Consider the following 25,857-nt stretch of genomic DNA (forward strand, 5'->3'; position numbering starts at 1 on the left):
ATTTCATAGATGTCAAGGTATTTTAGTTGCAAACATGTCTAAGGAAAAAAAAAAGAAAAGATAGTTAAGCAAGGCAAACAATGTCCAAATAACAGCATCCAATTAGATTTGTTCCTGACTTTAACACCTAATTGGTTGCTGTGGGTAATTGCCATTTTCACCTTAATTTTTCTCTTCGGCCCTTTAGGTTTTTTAAAATATTGATAACCCAGACACAGGGAATGATGAGAAATCTGATCCTCAGATGTTGATTTAAGTCAAAATTGCTAGATTTATTGCAGGAAAAAAAGAGTACATTTGCATCCTCACAGGGTGGTACTGTGGATGCGAGTATAGTTAACTGTTTACCGACCAGCACATGACTATGAACATCGGCGCGGCTGCGCAAATGGGCGTACCTGTACGTCCCCTTTAAGATGCGGCTTAGTGGGCGGGTGCGCACTACCGCGTACTCTGTGACCGTGCCCGCGGGTCCCACGGACTCAATGTCCGCCGGGGCCCACGATCGTAACGCGGAGCGACAGAACGGGGAGATGCCTATGTAAACAAGGCATTTCCCTGTTCTGCCTAGCAACATGACAGGGATCTACTGCTCCCTGTCATCAGGAGCAGTGATCTCTGTCATGTTGTAGTGAGCCCCCCCCACAGTTAGAATCACTCCCTAGGACACACTTAACCCCTTGATCGCCCCCTAGTGTTTAACCCCCTTCCCTGCCAGTGTCATTTACACAGTAATCAGTGCATTTTTATAGCACTGATCACTGTATAAATGTCACTGGTCCCAAAATAGTGTCAAAAGTGTCCTCCGCAATGTCGCAGTCATGATAAAAATTGCAGATCGCCGCCATTACTAATAAAAAAACATTGATAATAATAATAAAAATAATAATAAATAATAATGAAAATAAATCTATCCCCTATTTTGTAGACGTTGTAACTTTTGTGCAAACCAATCAATATACGCTTATTCCGATTTTTTTTTTTTTTTTTGTTACCAAGAAAATGTAGAATACATATTGGCCTAAACTGAGAAAGAAATTAGTTTTTTTTATATTTTTTGGGAGATATTTATTATAGCAAAAAATATTGCTTTTTTTTTCAAAATTGTCACTCTTTTTTTGTTTATAGCGCAAAAAATAAAAACCGCAGAGGTGATCAAATACCACCAAAAGAAAGCACTATTTGTGGGAAAAAAAGGACGTCAATTTTGTTTGGGTGCAATGTCGCACGACCGCACAATTCAGTGCCGTATCCCAAAAAGTGCTCTGGTCAGGAAGGGGGTAAATTCTTCCGGGGCTGAAGTGGTTTAAACAGTGCCACATCCCAAAATTTATAGCAAAATTATTTGGTGAACCCTTTTGGACTTTATAGGCACCAAGATACACAAATGTTTTAAAAAAGTATATATTTTATTACAAATTTACTAAAACATAATATTGCAAGTTAAACTTCTCACGTTAGCATACTACCCAAACTACAGTATAAACATCAACAAAACCACCAATAGGGCCCCATCATACCCATAATCAGTGCACCAGTGAATTGTGGCCATCAATGTCTGGGTGGGTTTGATGTAAGTTGATGTAGCAAAATGAAGCTCTACATGTTTCATGCCATTGCGCTTCTTCGGGAGCTTAGGGTGAGTATTAGTTTGGGTTAACACCCTATAAAGCTAGCTTGATGGCTTTAAAAACAATCAGAGGAGCAGGTGTGCAAACTGTCATCCAGAGTATCACATATCCATAATGGATAGTAGAGGGCCAATATACAGTACTTAGATAAATTCTCAGCCACGGGGTGCCTTTATAGGTTAATATTGGTAGCATAGGGTATAATATGTACTGTATATAATAGAATACACCTAAATCCTGGGATGTAAGACAAACATTGTCTTCACAGAATCCCCCCAGTCGCTAGACCAGATAATCAATACAGCTGTGTCCCAGCCATATATACCAACTAGGTTACAGACATCCGTGGCAGTGTATCCAATTGTGACAGTGGTCTCCCCGCCATAAGTCCGCTCGGGTAACGTGCCAGAAATATTCCAGGAAAGCCTTTCCAATTAAAAAAGTCAGTACCTTTTTCGACCTCAGATATGCCTGTTTCTCTTATACTGCCTGACATGCTGAGACTCTGTCTACACAGTGAGAGATTGCCTGTACTTATTTCTATTAGCTGGGAATTGTACAGGAGCACTACAGCAGAGGCAACTTGCTCCATTTGGGATGGACAGGCATGCAACAGGGCAATCTGAGGTCAGTATATGTATTTACTTTTTTGATGGAGGAGGAGGCTATTCTACAGTAGTAATGTATAGTTACCCTTAAAAAAGAAAAGTAAAAGAAATTTCAGCAGCATCTCCATTGGCTTTACAACACTGCCATCTCACCTCCTATGTTACAGATTTGGAAGTAAATATGCAAGTACCCACCTTTTTGAGCTTTTTTTTTTTCTCTGTACACTGCACTAATATTGCATTAGCAATGCTTTAGTGTTTAATAAAATGTATCCCTTGTGTTTCTTTCTCCTTCTTCCCTTTCCCTTTGCTGTCTTCTACTTGCTTTGCATAAATAACTGCTGCCTTGCTTACACATTGCACGTGGGCATCTGCTGCCACCTTCTGGGGAACTTACAGACTAAACAACCGTGCCTTTCTGTTGAGCAGTCCACCATCTTTATGCTTTCTCAGACCACAGGCAATATAACTTTCTAATGGACCTAAAGGTGATCCTTTTTTTTCTGACTTTTGCATGATCGTAATTTCTTCTACAGACACACGGGGCTTCCTGTCATTCATTTTCTTGATTTCTGTCTCTACACTCCTGTCGTCACAATATAAATGAGGAACAGTAAAAAATATTTCAAGGGGAAGGATGAACTATTGCTACCTTGTAATTATAGTTAGGTCTTTTTGCTTTATTTAGCATTAAAGCATGGTATAGAGAAAACTAAGGAAAGCAAATGTTGTTGCTTATAGCTACAGGTCAGAATCCAGCTGTCCCATTTTAATCCACGTGGATGAGAAATGATAGCTGGACTTTGATTGCCAAATGAAACTTGGCTTTCTTGTACAACAGAGACACTATTTGGAATATCTTGGAATCATGGGATTTTTTGCTGGCCCCCTGGGTTACATACAGTGAATGTTTTTTTTATATTGCAGCCTGATACTACAGTTGTTTAAATTCATTTTTGAAAACATAATTTTAGAAATATCTGTGAATTTATTAAAAAGGAAAAACTGAAATATCACATTGGCATAAGTATTCAGACCCTTGGCAACAAATTTAGATCAGGTGCTTCCCATTTCTTTTGATCATTGCCAAGATGTTTCTACACCTTGATTGGAGTCCACTTGTGGTAAATTAAGTTGATTGAACATGATTTGGAAAGGCACACACATCTCTATAAAAAGCCTCACAGTTGACAATGCATACTGTATCAGAGCAAAAGCCATGAAGTCAAAGGAACTGTCTGCAGAGCTCAGAGACAGGATTATTGCAAGACACAGGTAGGGGAAGGGTACAAAAATATTCTGTTGCACTGAAGGTTTCCAAGAGCACAGGGGGCTCCATAATTCTCAAATGAAAGAACTTTGGCAAAACCAGGACTCTTCCAGGAGCTGGTTGCCTGGCCAAACTGAGCAATCAGGGAGAAGGGCCTTCATAAGAGGAGTGGCTTCAGGACAACTCTGTGAATGTTCTAGAGCAGCCCAGCCAGAGCCCTGACTTGAACCCTATTTATCATTTCTGGAGAGACCTGAAAATGGCTGTCCACCAACCATCCAACCTGACCTTGAGAGGATTTGAAAGAATGGCAGAAAATCCCCCAATTCAGGTGTGCAAAGCTTGTCGTGTCATACCCAAAAGTACTCAAGGGTGTAATTGCTGCCCAAGATGCTTCAACAAAGTACAGGGTCAGACTACCGATGTACATGTGATATTTTGTTTTTTCTCTTTATAATAAATGCAGACATTTCTAAAATTCTGTTTCCCTTATGGAGTAAGGAGTATAGATTGAGAAAAAAATTAATGTAAACAACAGTAGTATCAGGCTGCAACACCACAAAACTGAAAAAGTGAAGGGGGTCTGAAAACATTATATATACACATTTTCCAGGTTTCTATATAGGGGCATTGGAATGAAAGAATCTTCTGGTTCTTCTACAATATAATAGTACTGTGCTCCTACCTGGAAGAATGGAAACATACTATGTTAACAATCTTGGAGAACATAGTACAGGGATATTTCCATCATGAGCTCACAACACTATTTCAGTTGATATGGCACAATTTTCATCTATTCCCCAGCTCCCTCAAGTCCACTTCCAATGTAAATAATGATGAAAACAGTGCAGTGATGCAGGTCCCCTGGGTTATCCTCTACATCCGCTCTAAATGGTTCTGATTGACCAACTATTCATACAGTATAGACCTACTAAGTATTGCAAATGCAGTATTTAACAATGTAAAGCCACCTTTGGGAATCATCATACTGTTCCTGCTATGTATATGGTAGCTGATAGTGTTCTCTACCATGCACAGCATGGGACTTGGGGACAAAGCAGTAGAAGCCTTCTGTAGCAACAGGTAAAATGTATTTTGTTTATTACTCAATAGGCCTCTTCTTTTTTTTTTTTTATAGCTTTGCAAACCTTCACACCATTTCTAGGTTCAGATTGATCTCCATTATCCATTTTATTTCCTAGTAACTACAATAACAGTTACATTTGTAACCATGTTTGCTATTCAGTGCACACACCCATTGTGCTCAGTTGCCTTGACTGTCCAATATTACTATGGGTGTATCGCATTAAAATGGCTAACAGCCAGAGCAGTACATCAGAGTTTCATCATTGCCGGTGGGACTAATAGACTTGGCTGCAACGAACAGCAAAATCTTTGGAGGATTTATATGGCCCGAGAGCAGCACTTTTATTTTTGCTTGCTTCTTTTATTTTAAGACTATGCCTTTGTCTTGCACACGATTTCTCCTGAAGCAATCATTTTGCAGAATCATTCCTCATGCTTGCTTTATTTATAATAAACTAACCTGATAATTCAAAGATATGGAACTGTCATCTCGATCACAACGCATGCTTGGCATTTAACTATACAGCTAATAGCTCATTTGAAGAAGAGTAGGTGGTTGTCACAGGAAGATTGGACTCGGCAAGACTGAATTAATGTGATTCAATAGTTATATTATTTAACTCGTTGTACAAAATACATTCAACTGTCACTTTGTTAGGTACACCTTGCTGGTATGGGGTTGGACCCTTTTTTGCCTTCAGAACTGCCTTCATTCTTCGTGGCATAGATTCAACAAAGCATTGGAAACATTCCTCAGAGCTTTTGGTCCATATTGACATGATATCATCATGCAGTTGTTGCAGAATTGTCGGCTGCACATCCATGATGCAAATCTCCCTTTCCGCTACATCCCAAAGGTGCTTTGTTGAATTGAGGTCTGGTGACTGCGGAGGCCACTGAAGTACAGTGAACTCATTGTCGTGTTCAAAAAACCAGTTTGAGATGATTTGATCTTTGTGACATGGTGCATTATTCTGCTGGAAGTAGCTATCAGTAGATGGGTACACTGTAGTCATAAAGGGATGGACTTGATCTGCAGTAATACTCGGGTAGGCCGTGGCATTTAAATGATGTTCAGTTGGTACTAAGGGGCCCAAAGTGTGCCAAGAAAATATCCCCCACACCATTAAACCACCACCACCAGCCTGAACCGTTGATACAAGGCAGGATGGATCCATGCTTTCATGTTGTTCACCAAATTCTGACCCCACCATGTGAATGTCGCAGCTGAAATTGAGACTCATCAGACCAGGCAACGTTTTCCAATCTTCTATTGTCCAATTTTGGTGAGCCTGTGCAAGTTGTAGCCTCAGTTTTCTGTTTTTAGCTGACAGGAGTGGCACCCGGTGTAGTCTTTTGCTACTGTAGCCCATTTGCTTCAAGGTTTGATGTGTTGTGCATTCAGAGATGGTATTCTGCATACTTTGGTTGTAACGAGTGGTTATTTGCGTTACTGTTGCCTTTCTATGATCTCAAACCAGTCTGCCCATTCTCTGACATCAACAAGGCATTTTCAGCCACACAACTGCTGCTCACTGGATATTTTCTCTTTTTCGGACCTTTCTCTGTAAACCCTAGAGATGGTTGTGTGTGAAAATCCCAGTAGGTCAGCAGTTTTTTAAATACTCAACAGCACACCTGGCACCAACAACCATGCCACGTTCAAAGGCACTTAAATTCCCTTTCTTTCCCATTCTGATGCTTGGTTTGAACCACGTCTAAATGCCTAAATTCATTGAGTTGCTGCCATGTGATTGGCTGATTAGCAATTTGTGTTACCAAGCAATTGAACAGGTGTACCTAATAAAGTGGCTGGTGACTGTATAAACTCTTTCCCAAAGCAGCAGATTGTGTTTAGCCAACACTTGCAATTTCATCAAAATTGGCTGTCTAAAGGGGCACATAGAGCTCTTTAAATATTTCTGGAGGATCTCTGCTGGTGAAAGACAAACTAGATAGGTTGGAAATGTTCAGCCTTTGGCCTGTTCCTATGAGATTAAAACAGCAGCAGTGCATATATCAGAGGACAAGAGACCTTTCAGCGGTCACAGAGTTTCTGAAAGTCCATATGTGGCTTGTGACCAGTTTTATGATTACATCAATAGAAAATAAACTTTGTTTATAAAAAATAAAGTTAAGGTTTAACTGTCATGTAGATGCCATTAAAATAAAGATAGACTAATAAAAAATGGGAAGACACAATGAAATTGGCATAAAATGAAGTACACATTTTTAAAGTAAACCTTACAAGCCTGGGCTATTGAAACATAGAATATAATGACAAAATGCATAAGCATGGGTTACCTACAGTGAAAACTGCAAGTCCAAATGATCAAGATATCTACCAGTATAGGCCTCTAAATTTTTAAGTAAACCTTGAATTTTCGTGTAACTTCTGACAATCTCCAGGGTCTCCCTCCATCACATTAAGGTACAAATTGAGAGGCTTAGAGGTAGAAGGGGAAGATTTACAGGGAACATGTTTTATTTGCTACTTCAATCTCCAAGGCTTGTGACAGGTTTACTTTTTAAGCGATTTTCCAGCTTTACATTCCCTTTAACTAGTCAGTTTGAGCCAAGATGGCCAAAACAAACTATTTCCTACAACAGCCATGCTTGTTTGGCGCGCTTTATAAACTGTTTGTACCCTTGGCTACATACACTATACAGCCTTGTGTTCTGGTTGTGGGAAAAGACCATCCCATCTCACACCCGCAGCAAAATCGAGTCAGCTCAGTGACCCAAACCAACTAGTTAAAGTGAAAATGAAACTGGAAATCCCATTAGGTAACACTATTTGTATCTTGAATCACTACACAAACCACACCCAAAGAGACTAAAAAGAAATAAATATATCTGTAAAATAAGTAGAAAAGGAAATCAATGTGAGAATTTTTCTACTAGATCTCCATTAGAAAGTATCTCTCTAAGAACTTGCTATCTGTTACTTTAAAGGCTAGAACAACATAATATTCAGCTTGTGTTGTTATAAAGATCTTTATTTTGCTGTGTTAAAGTCTAGCCACATTTGGATGGAGTAGAAAAGGGTAAAATCCCTATCAGCAGTAAAACGTCACAAGGTTTTAGTCCTTCCCTATTCTGTCCAAAACCAAAAGAAAAAAAATGTACCCTTACATACTTTAATTCAATTACTTCACTTAATTCTTAAAGTAGAAGTTCAGGCTAAAACTAAAATCTCTAAATCTACTTACATCCACATTCTAATGCCGCATACACACGCTCGGAATTTCCGACAACAAATGTTCGATGGGAGCTTGTTGTTGGAAATTCTGACCGTGTGTAGGCTCCATCGAACATTTGGTGTCGGAATTTCTGACAACAAAAATTTGAGAGCTGGTTCTCAAATTTTCCGACAACAAAATTTGTTGTTGGAAATTCCGATCGTGTGTACACAATTCCGACGGACAAAATTCCGCGCATGCTCGGAATCAAGCAGAAGAGCTGCATTGGCTATTGAACTTCATTTTTCTTGGCTCGTCGAACGTCTTGTACGTCACCGCGTTCTTGACATTTGGAATTTCTGACAGCATTTGTGTGACCGTGTGTATGCAAGACAAGTTTGAGCCAACATCTGTCGGAAAAAATCCAGGATTTTGTTGTCGGAATGTCTGAGCGTGTGTACGCACCATTAGACTAACCTATCTAGCCCTGTAAAAAAGAAATCACTATACATACCTTTTCTGAAGTCACTCTGGTGCGGTCCCATGCTGAGCTGTCAACGGCGGCTTGTGTGTGTAGGCGGGTGTATAAAAGGCAGCCAGCAACAGAAGCCCCATAGTAACTCTATGGATGACGTCACTTCTCAGGCATTTCACAGCCGTAATCAGTTGTCTCCTACACACAGCTTCTGCCGCTAGAGACTGGACCGGAGCGACTTCAGAAAAGGTATGAATAGCGACTTTTGCTTTACAGGGTTAAATATGTTAGTCTTACATTGTGGATCCAAGTAGATTTGCAGATTTTAGTTTTAGGGTGAACTTCCACTTTAAGCTACTTCAGTCAATTCAGTTAATCTCTTACCAATCTCTTCAATTTAACACATTTTAGATTATATAAGTATGTAATACGCTCTTAACTTTAAAGGGTCAGTACACCCACAACTGATATATTATCTCTAGATACTGGAGAATTAAACCACATGACAGTTTCTTATATCTTTTAAGGACTATATTGGCAAAATCTTCCCTTGAGTTGCTAGGTCTGTGTTGTGGCCATTATGGGTGTTTCTGGTCTTCTTAATGGATATTGTATTTATTTTATATTGCACATAATGTGACGCAAGATTCTGTAATGTAAAGTTGGACAGGAACACCCAAAGAGATGGACATAAACAAAGCTAATAACTACAGCAGGGAAATCAGGCTATTTAAGTATGCAAGATGCATAAAAAGCCAGGGGCTTACTCTGCCCACTGGGCTCCACCTATACCTAAATTGTCACTTTTGGGTGGACAAACCTTTTAATTGCATATGTAGCCCTTTCCATGTGTGTTAATTCACAAGTGACGCCCAGAGCATATCTTGGTGTTCTTCCCCTCCCTACAGCAGACATTGAAACTAAAGTCGGGCATTGAGGGGCCACTTCTGGAAGAATCCAGTGCTGTAAACAGATAAGTGCAGCAAGCTCACTGGATAGGTACCGTATGATATATGTGTGATCATGATGTTTTTCTCTTGGTGTGCTGACTCTCAGTATTTTCCTCCAAACCTTTTTGCTGTGCGTGATTTTATTTTTTTAATATCACATCATGTATTTTACTATGGGAAGCTTGTAAGTATGTTAGAAGATGTAAGTATACAATTATCTGTTTTGAAATTATTTGGCCTTCAACTGAGTATTACTACTATTTAATTGACCATTTGTGGATTATGCTTGCTGCTTTGTCAGAAAACAATATTGAGCTTTATTTATGGAATTGTCCTAGGGGAGAATCATCTTGGAGAGGCTGTGTTGCTCAACAGCAATCAATGAAGGCTTCCATGAACTCCCTTGCTTTGAAGAGAGAATCTGATTGGTTGCTATTGGGCAATGAACACGGACTGGTATAAAGCTCTGGAATTTTTCAAAATTCATTAGCTGTTTAAAATTTAGGAATAAAAAAACAAAACACAAAAACATATGCTTAAGGAGTAGAGGTCTCCTTTACAAGTCACTAAAACTTTATTACCTTACTGATTTTTAGGCCAAACCAAGTTCACTTTTACAAGTATTAGAAAAAAATATAAAAAAAAGAGCAGTTAATACAGAGATACAGAATTTTCCCTGTAGAATGTGAAATATCATTCTCTCCAGGGCAGTTCTAGAAAACAAGAAACTACAGTTGGTCTTATGTTAGCAATCATTTTGCTTCTGTTATACCTCTTGTAAAACCAATATCTATTACTGAATGGTCGAATTAGATGAATTAAATGTGATCACTACTGCCTGGAAGCTAGGCTTCAAGGTGTTGGTACACATTACTGATGGCTAAAGTGACTGCAGCTGTCAGTAAGGTTGTGTTGGATGCTTGTTATTATAACAATATCTGATTTTGTACAAGAAATGTTTGGCTCCATTTGGAATCAGTATTAGGATTGTAGCTGCTTATATAGGCATGCTTATGGATTTAACATGCGATTTAGAGTCTAGGTGGGGGCCCGCAGTTTGGCTAAGGCTGAGAGTTGGGGGTTGTTATGGTTTTGGTTGACTAGTATTTTAGAAATCTGGCACAGTACATTTTGGAAACAGAAGGGGTCTGTTCTTCCTCCACTCTATTCAAAACTGTGGAAAAGTGTGGAAAAGTAAGTACACCAAGCAATTTTTTTACTTTTTCACGGTATTGGAACAGGCAAACATTACTTCTTCATTTAAACAGTGCCTGCAAATAATGGTAATGTACTTGAATAAAAACACAAGGAAAATGTTGACTTCTCACTCATCTCTTCACAAAAAGATGTAATGGTGTACTGTGAAAAGTACACCCTTGACCTCACAGGCCTATATTGTCTCCTTTAGCAGAATGGACTTTTGCAAAACTGCCAACTAGTTCCTGATATAGACTTTTAAGGGCTTTAGAGGGCTCTTTTGATCCTGACATGTTGACACCACCCACGTCAGCTGCAATGAGAACACCAGACTCTGAATATCCAAGGTTAAATCCTTTTTGCTGCTGATAATATAACTACTCTATTGGCGGCAGTGCCAGCATGTAAACAAGTTTGTTAAATGTTTACTCTTGGCTGCCCGCTTTCTAGTAGAAATGATTGGGTGGCTGTAAATCTGCCCAGTCATTTCTACATGCTCGGAAACATGGCTACCCAGCACCCCTTATGACCACCACCATGTGTTCCGGGCTTACCTATCCCTCCTGGGTATCTGGGGACCTTCTTGGTGGTTGTTAGGATGGAAAGCAGTGGGAGATCACTAAACATTCATCTACTGTTTTTCCCTGTTATAAATGACCCTGGATGTGCTTAGCTCTGTGCCCTTCTGGGTTCAGAGCTGTCAATCTCTAGTCACTCTGACCAGGGAAGAAACTACCTAACAAAGTCTGGGTTCAACAGGGGTGACATGTTTATTGTTTTTTTGTTTTTTTTTAAATAAAGCTTTACAAACACTGTATCAGACCGTGGGAATTTTTAAGTGTCATTTGTTTAAGTATATCAAGTTCATCTGTAGGCATAGTTTGAATGATTACCTGTTCAAATATGTTGATTACCTGTTCAAATATGTTGAAAATGTTAACAATTTCCATGGGGTGCACATACTTGTTTCATATGACTTTACTTGAATGACATATATGCAGTGGCGGCTGGCAAACAAACCTGCCCCCCCTCCGCGGGAGATGGCGGTGGTGATCAGTGCTCCCACCAAAACCACCCCCTGCGCGGGAGATGGACGGTGGGGATCAGTGCATCCAACCCCCCCCCCCCCATTGTCAAACAACTGGGTGGGCTCAGGGCTCTGCCAATTAGAGCCTCAGGCTCTAATCATGCGCCTAAAAAAATAACCCCTGCGTCCGGTGCCCTGCATGTAGATTAGGGGCCGGGTGCATGCATTAGGGGGGCGGCGCCCCTAATGGACGGGCCGCCACTGCATATACGTAATTTGCTTCATAGGAGAGTACGCAGTACCTTTCAAAATGTATAGCAGATTCATAATATGTCTAAATTATTAAATACACATCAGAATCCCTTCAGAATTCATAATCAACATCCCATCATTTGGGACGTTGTGTTGGAGACTATAATAAATAACTAAATGTCAATATGACTGCAGCTGATATATGAGCCAATCTATGGGAGTCATAATTCATATAATACAACAAGACTCAGTTACACTGTGTTCTGCCACTAATGTATAAACATCTCATAGATATCCATTTCTAAACAAGAGGATGCTTTAACACTTTTTTTATTTTACATTATTATAGTGATTTAACCTGTATGTGCTTTTTATTTTTTATATTGGCAGTTATTTCACAAATGTTCTACAAAAAGGTTTTTTTTCATGTAATTCAAGATTAAAAATGTTATTGTCATGTCCACAAGGACAAGAACAAAGCAGAATGAAATGCTTCCTTAAAGTCTAATTGACAACCTGTAACTAAACTGACTCTACCATAAATACCAGCAATATACTAACAATTCTAAAAGTAATTAGATGATAACTTGTAACAAAATAAAGTCACTGTAGGCAGGATATGAATTTAAATAGCTTTTTTTTATATATTGTGTTTATAATGTTTATATATCTTGTATATCTTTGTTCATTATGATTGGAGCTAAAAAAAATAAGATTTAATTTTTATTCAGTTTTAATCAGATACTGTTAGTCTTAACCCTGGGTTCCCACTGATGCGGTGCGAGAACCAGCACGATTACGGCGCTGGTTCCCGCATCGCTCCTCTCCTGCAGGCAGTTCACACTGCCTTGTGCGAACCACTGTGGGCGTCATTAACAAAGTTAATGACACCCCCAGTTTAGTTCACAGATCGCAGTGCGAGAACACCCATGCGATCTGATTCTAGTGCGGGGAAAAACAAGTCCCTGCACTATTTTCTGTGTGAATCCAATGCGAGTTCAGCCATACAACTGTATAGCTGAACTTGCATTGCTCAGAGATCACATGGGATCGGCACCTGCAGTGCGGATGCGAATTGCATGCGATCTCTGAGATCGCGCTAGTGTGAACTCGGGCTAAGGCCGGGTTCACACTGGTGTGACAAACGCTCCGACATTGGGAGCTCATGTGGCATGACTTGTGAAAATCAGTGTTTCCCTATGGGAGCCATCTTAACTGGTCTGATATAGGTCGGTCCGACTTTGAAAATGCTCCGTGCACTACTTTGGTCCGACTTTGATCCTAATTCAGCCCATTAAATATCACTGCGACTTGTGCTCTGAGGATCTTGAAGGGGAACTCCACCCCAAATAAAAAAAAAAGGCATGGGTTCCACCTCAAAGAGCATACCAGGCTCTTCGGTCTGGTATGGATTTTCAGGAGAACTCCCACGCCGAAAAAACTGCGTTGGGGTCCCCCCAAAATCCATACAAGACCCTTATCTGAGCACACAGCCCGGCAGGTCAGGAAAGGGGCTGGGGACAAGCGAACGCCTCCCCCCTGAACCGTACCAGGCCACATGCCCTCAACATGGGGGGGTGGGTGCTTTGGGGCAGGGGGGCCCTGCGCCCCCCCACCCCAAAGCACCTTGTCCCCATGTTGATGAGGACAAGGGCCTCTTCCCGACAACCATGGTTGTCGGGGTCTACGGGCGGGGGGCTCATCGGACTCTGGAAGCCCCCTTTCACAAGTGGGCCCTCAGGTTCCGGCCCTCCACTCTATGTGAATCAGTAGGGGTACATTGTACCCCTTCTCATTCACCTAAAAAAATTGTCAAAAATAAAACACATTACACAGGTTTTTAAAGTAATTTATTAAGGCAGCTCTGTAGTCTCTTCCGATTTCTTCTCCCCTCTCCGACTCTTCTGCCCCCTCCACTGATGTCTGCTGCCAGTTCTTCTCCGCTGTCCGGGTCTTCTCCCTCTGTTTTTCTTCCGATGTTGACTCGATGCTCTCTCCCGCTCTAATGTTGGGTGTGCGGTGTGCCACTACTTATATGAGGTGGGGTCACCGAAGGCCCGCCCCTTATGACGTCACCGCCCCATCATGACATCACCCGGTGACCCCGCCCCATGCCAATATAACTAGTAGCACACCGGGCACCCAGCGTTAGAGCAGGAGAGAACGTTGCGTCAACATCGGAAGAAGAACAGAGGGAGAAGACAGCGGAGAAGAGGAACAGAGGCAAAAGACATCAGTAGAGGAGGCAGAGAGGGGAGAAGAAATCGGAGGAGACGACGGAGCTGCCTTAATAAATGACTTTAAAAACCTGTGTTTTATTTTTGACATTTTTTTTAGGTGAACAAGGTGCTTTGGGGTTGGGGGCACAGGACCCCCCCCCCGCCCCAAAGCACCCACCCCCCATGTTGAAGGCATGCGGCCTGGTATGGTTCAGGAGGGGGGGGTGCTCACTCTTCCCCACCCCCTTATCCTGACCTGCTGGGCTGTGTGCTCGGATAAGGGTCTTGTATGGATTTTGGGGGGACCCCAACGTCGTTTTTTTGGCGTGGGGGTTCCCCTGAAAATCCATACCAGACCGAAGAGCCTGGTATGCTCTTTGAGGTGGAACCCATGCCTTTTTTTTTTTTATTTGGGGTGGAGTTCCCCTTCAAGATCCTCAGAGCACAAGTCGCATGCCAAAGTCGGGTCAGTCAAGACGGCGATCTGACTTTGATCCGACTTCAGGATCAAAGGCCCTGGTATGCTCTTGGAGGGGGAACCCATGCTGAGTTTTTTTTTTTTACAATGTGCGTGGAGTTCCCTCTAAAGATTCATACCATACACAGTGCCTGGTATTGTCGGGGGTCGAAGTCGGATCCCTGTTCATTGAAGTCGGACTTCAAGTCGCAGGGCAAAGTTTGATCCAAAGTGGTACGACTGTCGTGACGTACCAGTGTGAACCCAGCCTATATGTGGCATATGAATATTTTATATATAATTTGCACCCATCAGGCAGGGATCTCTAAACCTTCACCTTGATTTTGAGGCACAGCTAACAGTTGATATTGTGAAATAGACATTTATAGCAGATTACATCAATTGCAAAATGATGCACAGAGAAAGGGACATAACCCATGTACTCCATTTTTCCTAGCAGAGTTGAGTCAGACCATACCACCTGACTGACTCAGACACGTATAGAGTGTTTCAAGCTTTGCAAACTCAGTTTCATGAATGACTTTGTCACTCAGTACTTTTGAATGACTAACTCAGAGCAAATATATAGAAAAGGATTTCAGACTTTGCTGTGACCTTAACCAAAAATTACCAATTGGGACTTTAAAGGTACAATAACAGTCCAATCCACCATATGGCAATTATTGGGTTAAATCCGGTGGTGAGGAGGCAAAATCTTGCCTCCTCACCACCTCTTAATCACTTTCGGACCGTCACCGTCGTTATACTAGCTGCCACAACCCCGGTATCTCCTTCTTCAGTGAGCGATCCGGTTTCAGATAAAAGTGGTCTCTGCAGCGGGAAACCGTGACTTTTATCGTCAGCAGCAGAGGGCCCCCCTCCCGCCGCACTTCAGTGCTCTCCGTCGCTTACCGGAGCCATCAGCAGCAGAGGCGATCGGATCTTCACCCTTGCTGGGTATGGAGATGAGGGAGGGGAAGATGGCCCCCACCCGTCTCCATATCATTGCAGAGCGGAAGCTACATCAAAACGTCACTTCCGCCCATAGCTCTTAAAAGGACATTTTTTTTTTAATTGCATTTTAGTGTAAATATGAGATCTGAGATCTTTGACCCCAGATTTCATATTTAAGAAGGCCTGTCATGCTTTTTTTCTATTACAAGAGATGTTTACATTCCTTGTAATAGGAATAAAAGTGACACTTTTTTTTTTTTTTTTAAAAACAGTGTAAAAATAAAAAATAAAAGATAAAATAAATTAGAAAAACGATTTTTAAACGTGCCCCGTCCTGATGAGCTTGCGTTTTTTAAATGTCGTCTATGGAGATTTTTAAGGGTAAAAGTTTGTCGTCATTCCAGGAGCGGGCGCAATTTTGAAGCGTGACATGTTGGGTATCAATTTACTCGGTGTAACGTTATCTTTCACAATATAAAAAAAAATGAGCTAACTTTACTGTTGTCTTATTTTTTAATTCAAAAAAGGTGCACTAGTAAGACCGCTGCTCAAATACGGTGTGACAGAAAGTATTGCAACGACCACCAATTTATTCTCTAGGGCAGGGGTCTCCAAACTATGGCCCTCCAGTTGTTCTGGAAATACAATTCCCATCATGCCTAGTCATGTCTGTGAATGTCAGAGTTTTACAATGCCTTATGGGACGTGTAGTTCTGCAGCTGGAAGGCCGTAGTTTGGAGATCCCTGCTCTAGGGTGTTAGAAAAAAAATGTATAATGTTTGGGGGTTGTAAGTAATTTTCTAGCAAAAAAACCAAACAGTTTTTAACTTGTAAACAACAAATCTCAGAAAGAGGCTCGGTCCTTAAGTGGTTAAATGGCTCTGAAAAGCGATCCAAGCATGGATCTTTTCAGAGAAGCAACAGTCACTTCCACACACGTAAAGGAGCCCTAATGCCGCGTACACACGGTCGGACTTTTCGTCTACAAAAGTCCGACAGCCTGTCCGACAGACTTCCTGCGGACTTTCGGCGGACTTGCAGCAGACTTTCTAACGAACGGACTTGCCTACACACGACCACACAAAAGTCCGACGGATTCGTACGTGATGACGTACACCGGACTAAAATAAGGAAGTTCATAGCCAGTAGCCATTAGCTGCCCTAGCATGGGTTTTTGTCCGTCGGACTAGCACACAGACGAGCGGATTTCGGGGTCCGTCGTAGTTACGACGTAAAGATTTGAAGCATGTTTCAAATCTAAAGTCCGTCGGATTTGAGGCTGAAAAAGTCTGCTGAAAGTCCGGAGAAGCCCACACACGATCGGATTACCAGCCAGCTTTAGTCCGTCGGCGTCCGTTGGACTTTTGTAGACGAAAAGTCCGACCGTGTGTACGCGGCATAAGAGTAGCCAAGCAAAAGCATGCAGGGAAGTATAATGTTAAATCTCTTCACATGATAACAGAAGGTTCAGCCTGATGTCCAACCAGGATGACAGTGTAAGGAGATACACAGTCTATGCTGACAGGTCAGCAGTCCTGCAATTGGAGACACATTCCACAAGCAGTTCGCTGATAACAGAGGATAAGAGCGATTGGGCAGCCTGTGACAGCAGGGAAGGAGATTCAGGTGTCAGCCCGACAATAAATAAGGCTGAGCTCCTGTGAAGTGAACATCCTCTTATCATGTTTGACTTTACTTTCCTGTACTTTCCTCCCTAGCATGTGGACACCTTGCTGATTCCAGGGGGGGGGCACTTGACCCCCCTTGCCCCCCCTTGCCCCCCCTTGCCCCCTCCTGCAGACGCCCATGATTCTGAAGTGTACTTTTTTTATTCCAAGCCCTTGGGAGAAGGAGGTGAGCTCAGAGGCAAAGGAAAGGGGTTGCCCATCTGGGAGAACCCCATTTCAAAGCACTATAGAAATGAATGGACAGACAAAGATTTTCGCATCTTAATGCCGCGTACACACGGTCGGACTTTTCGTCTACAAAAGTCCAACGGACGCTGACGGACTAAAGCTGGCTGGTAATCCGATCGTGTGTGGGCTTCTCCGGACTTTCAACGGACTTTTTTAGCCTCAAATCCGACGGACTTTAGATTTGAAACATGCTTCAAATCTTTACGTCGTAAGTACGACGGACCCCGAAATCCGCTCGTCTGTGTGCTAGTCCGACGGACAAAAACCCATGCTAGGGCAGCTATTGGCTACTGGCTATGAACTTCCTTATTTTAGTCCGGTGTACGTCATCACGTACGAATCCGTCGGACTTTTGTGTGGTCGTGTGTAGGCAAGTCCGTTCGTAAGAAAGTCTGCCGCAAGTCCGCCGAAGGTACGTCGGAAGTCTGTCGGACAGGCTGTCGGACTTTTGTAGACGAAAAGTCCGACCGTGTGTACGCGGCATTACTCTTCCTGCTAGTGCGCACCAACAACCATGTGTGATGTGAACAAGTCCAAAATTAACCTAGGGAGATCAGTGAGGATTTTTTTGAAACTCTGTTTCTGCTTGTTGGGTGAATGTAAAGAGTTTGATGTCCATAGTCTGGGCACAGATGCACCTTAGTGCTATGTCCATGTTAGGGAAACTGGAATCTGGTATCTACTAAGTCTCCACGTATAGATTTGGTGATCTTGGTAAGCATCACATACTGTATGCAGTAGTTGTCTAACCATGTAAAATCAGTCCTAAAACCCAAAATGTATTCCTTGAGGCAGAGTTATGAGATCCCATTCTTGATTCTGACCAGCACCTTGAGAGTTGATATACAAAAAACTGTTTTGCTCCTTAATTACATAATTTATATTTTGTGAAAGTAGGGGTCAAAAATGTCCATCTTGTCTGGGTGGGTAAATATACCAATATTCTTGTTTCACTTCATACAATGAAAGCCAGTTTATCTGCCTCCTAACTTATGTTCTCTCTCCACAGAATGCTTCCAGCCTCTCTCAGGACCATGTTTCTGAGTTCACGCCTCTAGCCTCCATGCAGAGTCCAAACTACCAAAGCAACGAATTCAACAGTGCTACAGCCAGCAGGTCTAATTATTTTTCTAAAAAAGTGATGCTTACTCACTGGCGAGGCAATGATTATTTCCACCTTCCATCCCTCTTTGGCTATTCCAATACCCGCTATAGCTCCAGTACGGACTCATACCTCAGCCGGTCAGGGTTGGAAACATCAGTGTGACAGATCACCACTGCAGGCCTTTATGAACTCTTATTTTACTTTATATGTTGGGAAATTCAGCAAAATGATTGTTGTAAAAACAATAGCCTCTTGGATGCTGACCACCACTGTTTAAAATTAAGAGAGATTGCTTCTTTCTCGGCCTGGGAGGCTCTTGGTTTATTTTTTTAAGCACTGCAGCAAAGAACAATCTTCACAGTCTGGTACTGTGTGACTGAGAGCACTATACATTTTCCTTGTTACCTGTTTAGAGTTTTTTGTGTTTTATTAGTCATGTCAGCTTTAGTTGTTTTTATACTACTGAACTATGTGTGAATGATTTCTATTATATGTTAAAGTCAAAAAGGTAGCTGGTGGGTACAGCATAACATACTATCTAACTGTACATCTTGTTCTTTTTTTTTTTTTTTTTTTTTATCTCTGCTGCTGGTACCAAAAGAACAAGCTGGTGTTTTCCCTGTGTTCACTGCTTTTAAAGAAATAATATCCATCAGTCATGTCATTGTAAGTTGCCAAATATGTTCATGTCTTAGTTGTGTTCCTCCTCCCATTAGTTCCTCTCTGGATTCCTATATGTGCTCATGTGCTGTGTGGCATACATTGAAGTTGATTTATTAAAACTGGAGTATAAAGGAAAAAAAAGCCAATACTTAAGTGTACATATGTTTTTATTGCAATAAAATTGCAAAGAATGAAAGTGAGTGATTTTTGTAACCCAAGAATTCATCAAATCTGATGAAGTAGTGCTAAGTCACCATTATCCTGAATGTGACCTTTGGCTGCGATCCTGAAAATAACCACAAAATGTAGCCTATAGCCTAAACCTAATTACAACTCTAAACCTGAACTTACACCTAACACCGTTAGTAGAACTTTTAGTTTAAATCCACTAAATACATTCTAGGGGCATTAAAACCAAATCTGTTCAATGACTTAGTTTTCTTTCTAAACCAGCTACAGCCAGTAGAAAAGCCAGTGCCATGCCAGCAGCTGTAGACCCTTCCCCCCTGTGTGTAAACAGTGTTTACTTTGCAGAGGTACACCTATAGTACTGCAGTCAGCAAAGCTCATGCAATCAGCAGGGAGCCTGAGCTGGGCTGACCTCAGAGCTTTAGGCCTGACTCTTTAGCGGACATGTTGGTCTTCTGCAAAGAGGTCGCTGCTTCTCCAGAAAGAGCAAGGGTCCTTCTCTGCAGTATGCTGGCAGGGGATGGGCTTTTCTACCCAGGCTGTGGCTACTCTCAAGAAAAATATATATTTTTTTAGTTTGGGAAACCGAGAGCAATAAAAAAACTTGACATGGATTCTAACTTCCCCTACTGTATTAAAAAAAGTTTTTGATCTGTGTTTTTGTTGGAGATCTTCTCTCAGTTCTCTCTAAGGACAGTAAAGGCTCATTCCCACCAAGTTGACTGTGCTGCGTTGATCAGCTAGATATACTAAGCAGGCTCAACCCAAGGATACATAGATAACCAATTGTTTTCTATGTACCCTGTTCACACCATACAGATTGATGTGTTTTACAACAAATGTATTATGTCTGCATTTTTATGCAATGCTTCGTACAGTAGCACAGTGCAACATGCATAGAGTTTAAATCTATTGTTTTTGTCTTAATGCTAAACAAAGTTGCAGTACAGGTGTAGAAGGCACACCAGCATGTGCATTCTACACCCCATGATTTGCACCTGCTTCTATAAATGGGCCCTTATGTAAAAGGTCTATAAAGCCAGAATTTCACAGTTGCATTGTGGTAATGCATAGGAATGTACATTAGTGTGCTCAGAATTAATGGCACCCCATTACGCCATTTCCAAGACACCTGCATTGCAGCGCACTACAATGCATGGTGATATTTGTGGCACGCTGTGTAGCTAAAAATAGTGCATGAACCTTTCCTGGTGCATTAGTAAGCCCTTTCAAATGAATGGGCTGTATTAATGCCCCGCACATTAATATGTGACATTAATAAGTGACATAATGTATGGTAACACACTGCAAAGATGTCAATGGTCCCTTAGGGAGCTCTGGAAAGAAGTAAGAACTTGACAGAGGTTTCTTCCTCACTCAGTCTAAAACTAAAAAAAATAATTGTGGGTAGACATACACATTAACTTTTTTCTTACCAAAATTAAAAGGAAGAACATCTTGTGGGCCCCCTCACAATTACCCCTAAATATGCAATGCTGGGTCTATCATAAATAACAGATCACCAACACAATATAAACAAAGTACATCTCTTTTCTTTGCTCCAGTTCTCATAAATCAACCCCAATGCTTCTTCCTAACTATGCTTATCTATAAGTGCCGTTACCACCGCAGGAAAGAAACTCATGGGACAAGACTGCTTTCACACGGACGGATAGAATTGTGCTTTTAGCTGCAGAGTTTCTGGTTTTCTATCGCAGCTAAAAGCACACAATGCTTTCCTATGGCCCCATTTACACACTGCATTTAGCTGCGATTTAGTTACATGCGGTTTGGTGCGGATAGAAAAAATAGAATTGACTGCGTCCAGGAGAGATTTAGCGCAGCTATCTGCACATAACTGCAGGTAACCGCAGTATACTATTTCTCCTGCGGATAGCAGCGGCAACAAGGAAAGAAAAGCAACAGGAAGCACATCAGAAATGGCAAGAATGTTCCAAACGCAGCCGCATGTAAACGCAGGTAATCGCACTGTACAAATGCAGCTGATCGCAGTGCCTGGAGTCTTGAATTTCAGAGAACATACTATATGCTTTTAACTGTGGCAGAACAGCCGTCCGTGTGAAAGGCGCCTAAAAACTCTAAAACCATGTGTTAACAGAAACTTGTCAGCAGTTAAAGTACATTTTAAATGTATAAACGTTTAATATAGTATTCCTAGCATTATGTTTCGTGGTTTGGTTCACAAGGTGAACCACAGTCCCAATTGTACATTACAGTTAAAATGCAAACTAGCCAAAATAAAAAAATAGGAGTCTCATCATAACAAAAGAACATGACAAAAGCTTTAATATTTCCTGACATCACAATTCTCAGTGATCTAATATAAAATCAAACTAGCTGTATCTCTACATACTTTTGCTGAGTTTTATGTAATCATGGTATACTACACAAACACCAGAAACCATTATTAATTATTCCATAGGATGTATTTTAAGTTGCATACAAAATCTGAAGTCCAACTGTGCTGTAACAATAAGCTGTTAACTGGTTGCCAATAACTATTGGCATTCAAGGACAATGGAAAAAACCTGTTGGGGACCACATGCAAACACCAAAGCACTCATACAATAAAGTCATCTTCTATTCCAGCTGTTCAGTACCCAAGTAGATATCTTGGCCGTGTCAGTAGTGACCAATACATACGCAGATTATTAGCAGATTATGTATAAATCATTTTTTCTCTGTAGATGGTCTACACAATTACAGGTACCTTTAAGGCCACCATAGACATTTAGAAGGTGTTCAGATGTGCAGGCATGACCTGATCACATTTAGGTATCTATGATAACCTCTGGGTCTCTAAAAACAAATGTTTTAGCTATGGAGAGAGCTCAGGGAGGTGAACTGTATACTATGAAGACACTGACTTATTAGGGTAAAACAATACCAGTCATTGTTTTTCAACCGGTCTGATTGCTGTTTCCACAAATAAGCCTCGAGCAGAAGTGTCTTCTGGTGCTTCCTCATCTAATGTCTATGGAGACCTTCTTTTCATGCCAATGAAAGTTATACTAACTTTAAATGGACATGTGTTTTGGCAGTACGATAAAAGGTGCAGTATTTGCCATATATATTCAATATTGGGCCAATAATTTTACTGACGCATATCCCATTCAATAAAAAGCTTTGGTGAACCATATTAGTGGAATAAACTTTTTCCAGTATGCTGAGTTTCCTAATGACATATGATGCAGAGTATTATTGCTCCTACTCCTGCTTCTGCTTAATGGTATGTCAAAATACAGCATTTAGTATTTAAAATACAAAAAAATGTTTTTACATCAGCAGACGTATATGTATATATACATATTTCATGTATGGCCAGAAAATGAGAGAAAATTTGCATCAATTAGTTACGGCACAATTCTACTACTCTAATGAAAAATCCCTATTGCCTTCTCCAGTAGTAGAGAGAACCAGCTTCAAGTAGATCCTGGTTTGTAGTAGCAAGAAACTAGACTTTATTGCCTTTATCTCCTTTGCACATAGATGCCCTTTATTTACCTACCTACAAAAAGCGTAGACTTCCTATATGTTTAAGATGATTTCTGTCTGTGCATTACAGAGATATTTATTGACTGCTTACACTTTACTTTAAGGAATTGGATGTTTTCTCATTATTAAAGGAATATAAAACACCCACTAGAGTACTGTCAGGCTGCTTCAATCCCCAGCAGAAGGAACAAAGTGCAGTATCTCATGACAACCAGTCATAATTCGCTTTACTAAAGCTAGTGCATTACAAGATGGATTGTGATTGGTTACTACAAATACTGGAATTTGCACTTTCTCACCTTGCACTATTCTATTGGATTTTTTTTTCTATATACAATTCTAACTTTGCATAACTTATAAGTTTTGAAACAATGTACAGCTTTTTCTGTAAAATAAACTTACTTTTCATGATGTCTCATACATTTAATGCCCCCCCATGTGTGGCCACCCATATTTCATAGCTGAATTTGTCTCAAGCAGGAACAGAAGCCGAGTTTCCATAATACAAAGGAACTTTTTAATGCTTTTATTTCCCAAGTATTGGGGTTGATACTAAAGTTAGAGTGCAAAATCTGATGCAGCTGTCCATGGTAGTGAATACGCTTCTAACTTTAGCTTCTTCAATTCAGCTTTGACTAAAAAATATCTGAAAGCTGATTGGTTTCTATGCAGAGCTGCACCAGATTTTGCATCCTCCAGTTTTAGTAAATTAACCTCATTGTCAAACTGCAACAAAGTAGAAGAGGGCATCAGCTACTAGGCTGCATTAGTTGTTTTCCTTATACAAAGAAAGTGGTAAAGTGTTCATTTGATTGTATTTAGCAATCCCAAAAGCTCCTTTTGAAAAAAAAAATATCTTGGCCTTCCATTCAAGGTTTTTTTTAATTATTATCTTTTTTAACAGTACATATGTATCATTTTAGTTTTATACAGACAAATATTTGTGCCTAGACATATCCCAGTTGTACACTTAAATGTGGTTCTGATGTGTTTTTTTTTTTCTTTTTTTATAGAAGGCATTATTTCTGTAAGTTAAGATGGGCACTAGATGTCCTATGCGGAGAACACAAATGTTAGTTTTTTTTGTGCCTGCACAATGTACAACATCCTCTGCCGTATCAGTCTTTTTTTTTTTTTTTTTCTTTGCTGTGTTTTTTTTTTTTTTAATGTAAAAATGTACAGTGTTTGTGAAATCATTTCAAACTGTATTTGCAAATGGCAGCAGTTATGTTTTATTAAAACTTTCTTTTTTTGACCAAAAGAAAATAGTACTTACAATAGAAATCCTGACTTTAATAAGTTATTTTGTATGTTAAAACATTTCTTTCTTTCCTGTGATGAAGTAAACTGCATACATTCATGTACTTGGGTGGATAAATGTGATGAAAGATATGTTGGCACTGTATGAAAATAACCTCAAAAGTACTGTCCCTTAAAATATTTGGTATTGACTTGTTTTGTTGACATGCTTGAAATTAAAGTGAGAGGTTTATTATTTGTAAAAATGCTGTTAATCTTTGTGTTTTTTCTTTTTTTTCCCCCTTAGACTACATTCACACAGTTGTATTTAAAAAATAAAAAAATTACAAGCATTTTTTATTTACCAATCTAAACACAGCCGCATTGTTCTCAATAGAGACAGTCAGACAGATGCATAAATATGCACTGTGTAACACAAAATCCAAAAAACTGTGTCCGAGGACATACGTATACATGTACAGTATACGAGGCATTCTGGTATAAAAAAAAATAAAAAAAGGACAATGTTATACATTTAGAACCGATGTAAAAGAAAGTATCATTTTTGAAGGAAATTTTGTTACAGAAAAACATCAGTAACATTTTTACAGCCGTGTGAATGTAGCCTTAAAGTGTTACTAAACCCAGGACCCTGCATTCACTATATCTGGTCTCCCACAGTACACAGAACATGGAAATGCAATTATTTTAGTAAATATAAACTGCTAAATACCTTTTCTCATCAGCAGTTTATAGCAGTCTTGTGACGTCTATCAGCATCCTGCCGAGCACTAATTAAAGCTTGTAGGAGGAGTTTTCATTCTTCTCTGACTGTCCTATAAGGCTGCAGGATCCCTGACCCTCTGTCTGAACTGTGCTGATCACATGCACCCTTCCAAAATAAAAACTCTCTAGCAATACACACCAAACTGAGCATGTGCAGAGTGCCTCCTAGGGCTCTGAATTATTAGGAGATGGATCGGGGACAGTAAAAGAAGGGGAGGATCAGAGAAGACAGGATCAAACAGCCTTTTTACACAATGTGCAGGATTAACCCCTTAGGTTCCACAGGGAGTAAAACAAGTATGCTCTACTGCATATACAGACTGATTTTACTGTTGTGGGTTTAGTAACACTTTAAACATACCTCCCCAACTTTTTGAGATGGAAATGTGGGGACACCTATAAGCAAAAGTATGTAGGCATAGGACACCCCCTGCCACACCCCTTAAAGGAGAATTATACAAAAAATGATTAGTGAAACCCACAAGTGTTTTTTTTTTTAACAAATAATAATCCTTTATACTGGCTCATGAAATTTACAAATGGAGCAATTTTCAAATTGGATGAAAGGTTTAGCACTGGAAAACACTTTTTGAAAGATAAAAGATAAAAAAAGATTAAAAAGCTAGCTGCTGCCATAACAATGATATTCCTCCTCAAAGTAAGGACGTATATCGGCGTGGATTATGAGATAAGCAAATATTGTTTTTAAATACAAAAGACAGGTATAGTCTTACTTGAATCTTCAATCTTAGTGTCCATTGTAAATTTTCTCAGATCCACGCAGTAATCCAGTGTAAAACCTTTCCTCTATACAGGAGTTTCTGTAATGAGAACCGATCACTGCTGTAATCCCAATTTGTGTAGGATGACTAGTCTCATCTTTGCTCCTGCTGAAGTTTACTGCATGCAGACTGTAGTGGGTGGAGATGCTGGTTCCCTCCCACAGCTCTGCTCCTCTGCATAGGCTCTGTACAGCTCAATGATGATGTCACCATTACTTTTATAAGGTAATAACTGGGTTTGCAAAGGCATTTGGTGCTCACAAAGTGCATTTATATTCTTTTGGCTATTGAGAAATACATTGAAATTAGTTTTTGTGCCTGGAGTTCAACTTTAAGCATGCATAACATCAAAT

The 25,857-nt window shown here is 40.4% G+C and overlaps 1 protein-coding gene across 7 annotated transcripts in view; it reads left to right on the forward strand.

Moving 5' to 3' along the window:
- Window positions 1-24,202, forward strand: part of ATP11A (ATPase phospholipid transporting 11A) — a 254,699-nt gene extending 230,497 nt beyond the window's left edge. For 2 of the 7 annotated variants that reach the window (XM_073614523.1, XM_073614526.1), the window contains 2 exons: window positions 2,639-2,727; window positions 18,234-18,354. In XM_073614523.1, coding sequence (XP_073470624.1) covers window positions 2,639-2,716 — 78 coding nt within the window. In that variant the 3' untranslated portion in view covers window positions 2,717-2,727; window positions 18,234-18,354. Of the gene's footprint in view, window positions 1-2,638; window positions 2,728-9,160; window positions 9,252-18,233 lie in introns of all 7 variants that reach the window. The other 5 variants (XM_073614520.1, XM_073614521.1, XM_073614522.1 and 2 more) reach the window with 4 other exon arrangements.
- The last annotated feature ends 1,655 nt before the right edge of the window (window positions 24,203-25,857 follow it).

The sequence above is a fragment of the Aquarana catesbeiana genome, linkage group LG02 (genome assembly GCF_042186555.1).
Source record: "Aquarana catesbeiana isolate 2022-GZ linkage group LG02, ASM4218655v1, whole genome shotgun sequence".
Lineage (NCBI taxonomy): Eukaryota > Metazoa > Chordata > Amphibia > Anura > Ranidae > Aquarana > Aquarana catesbeiana.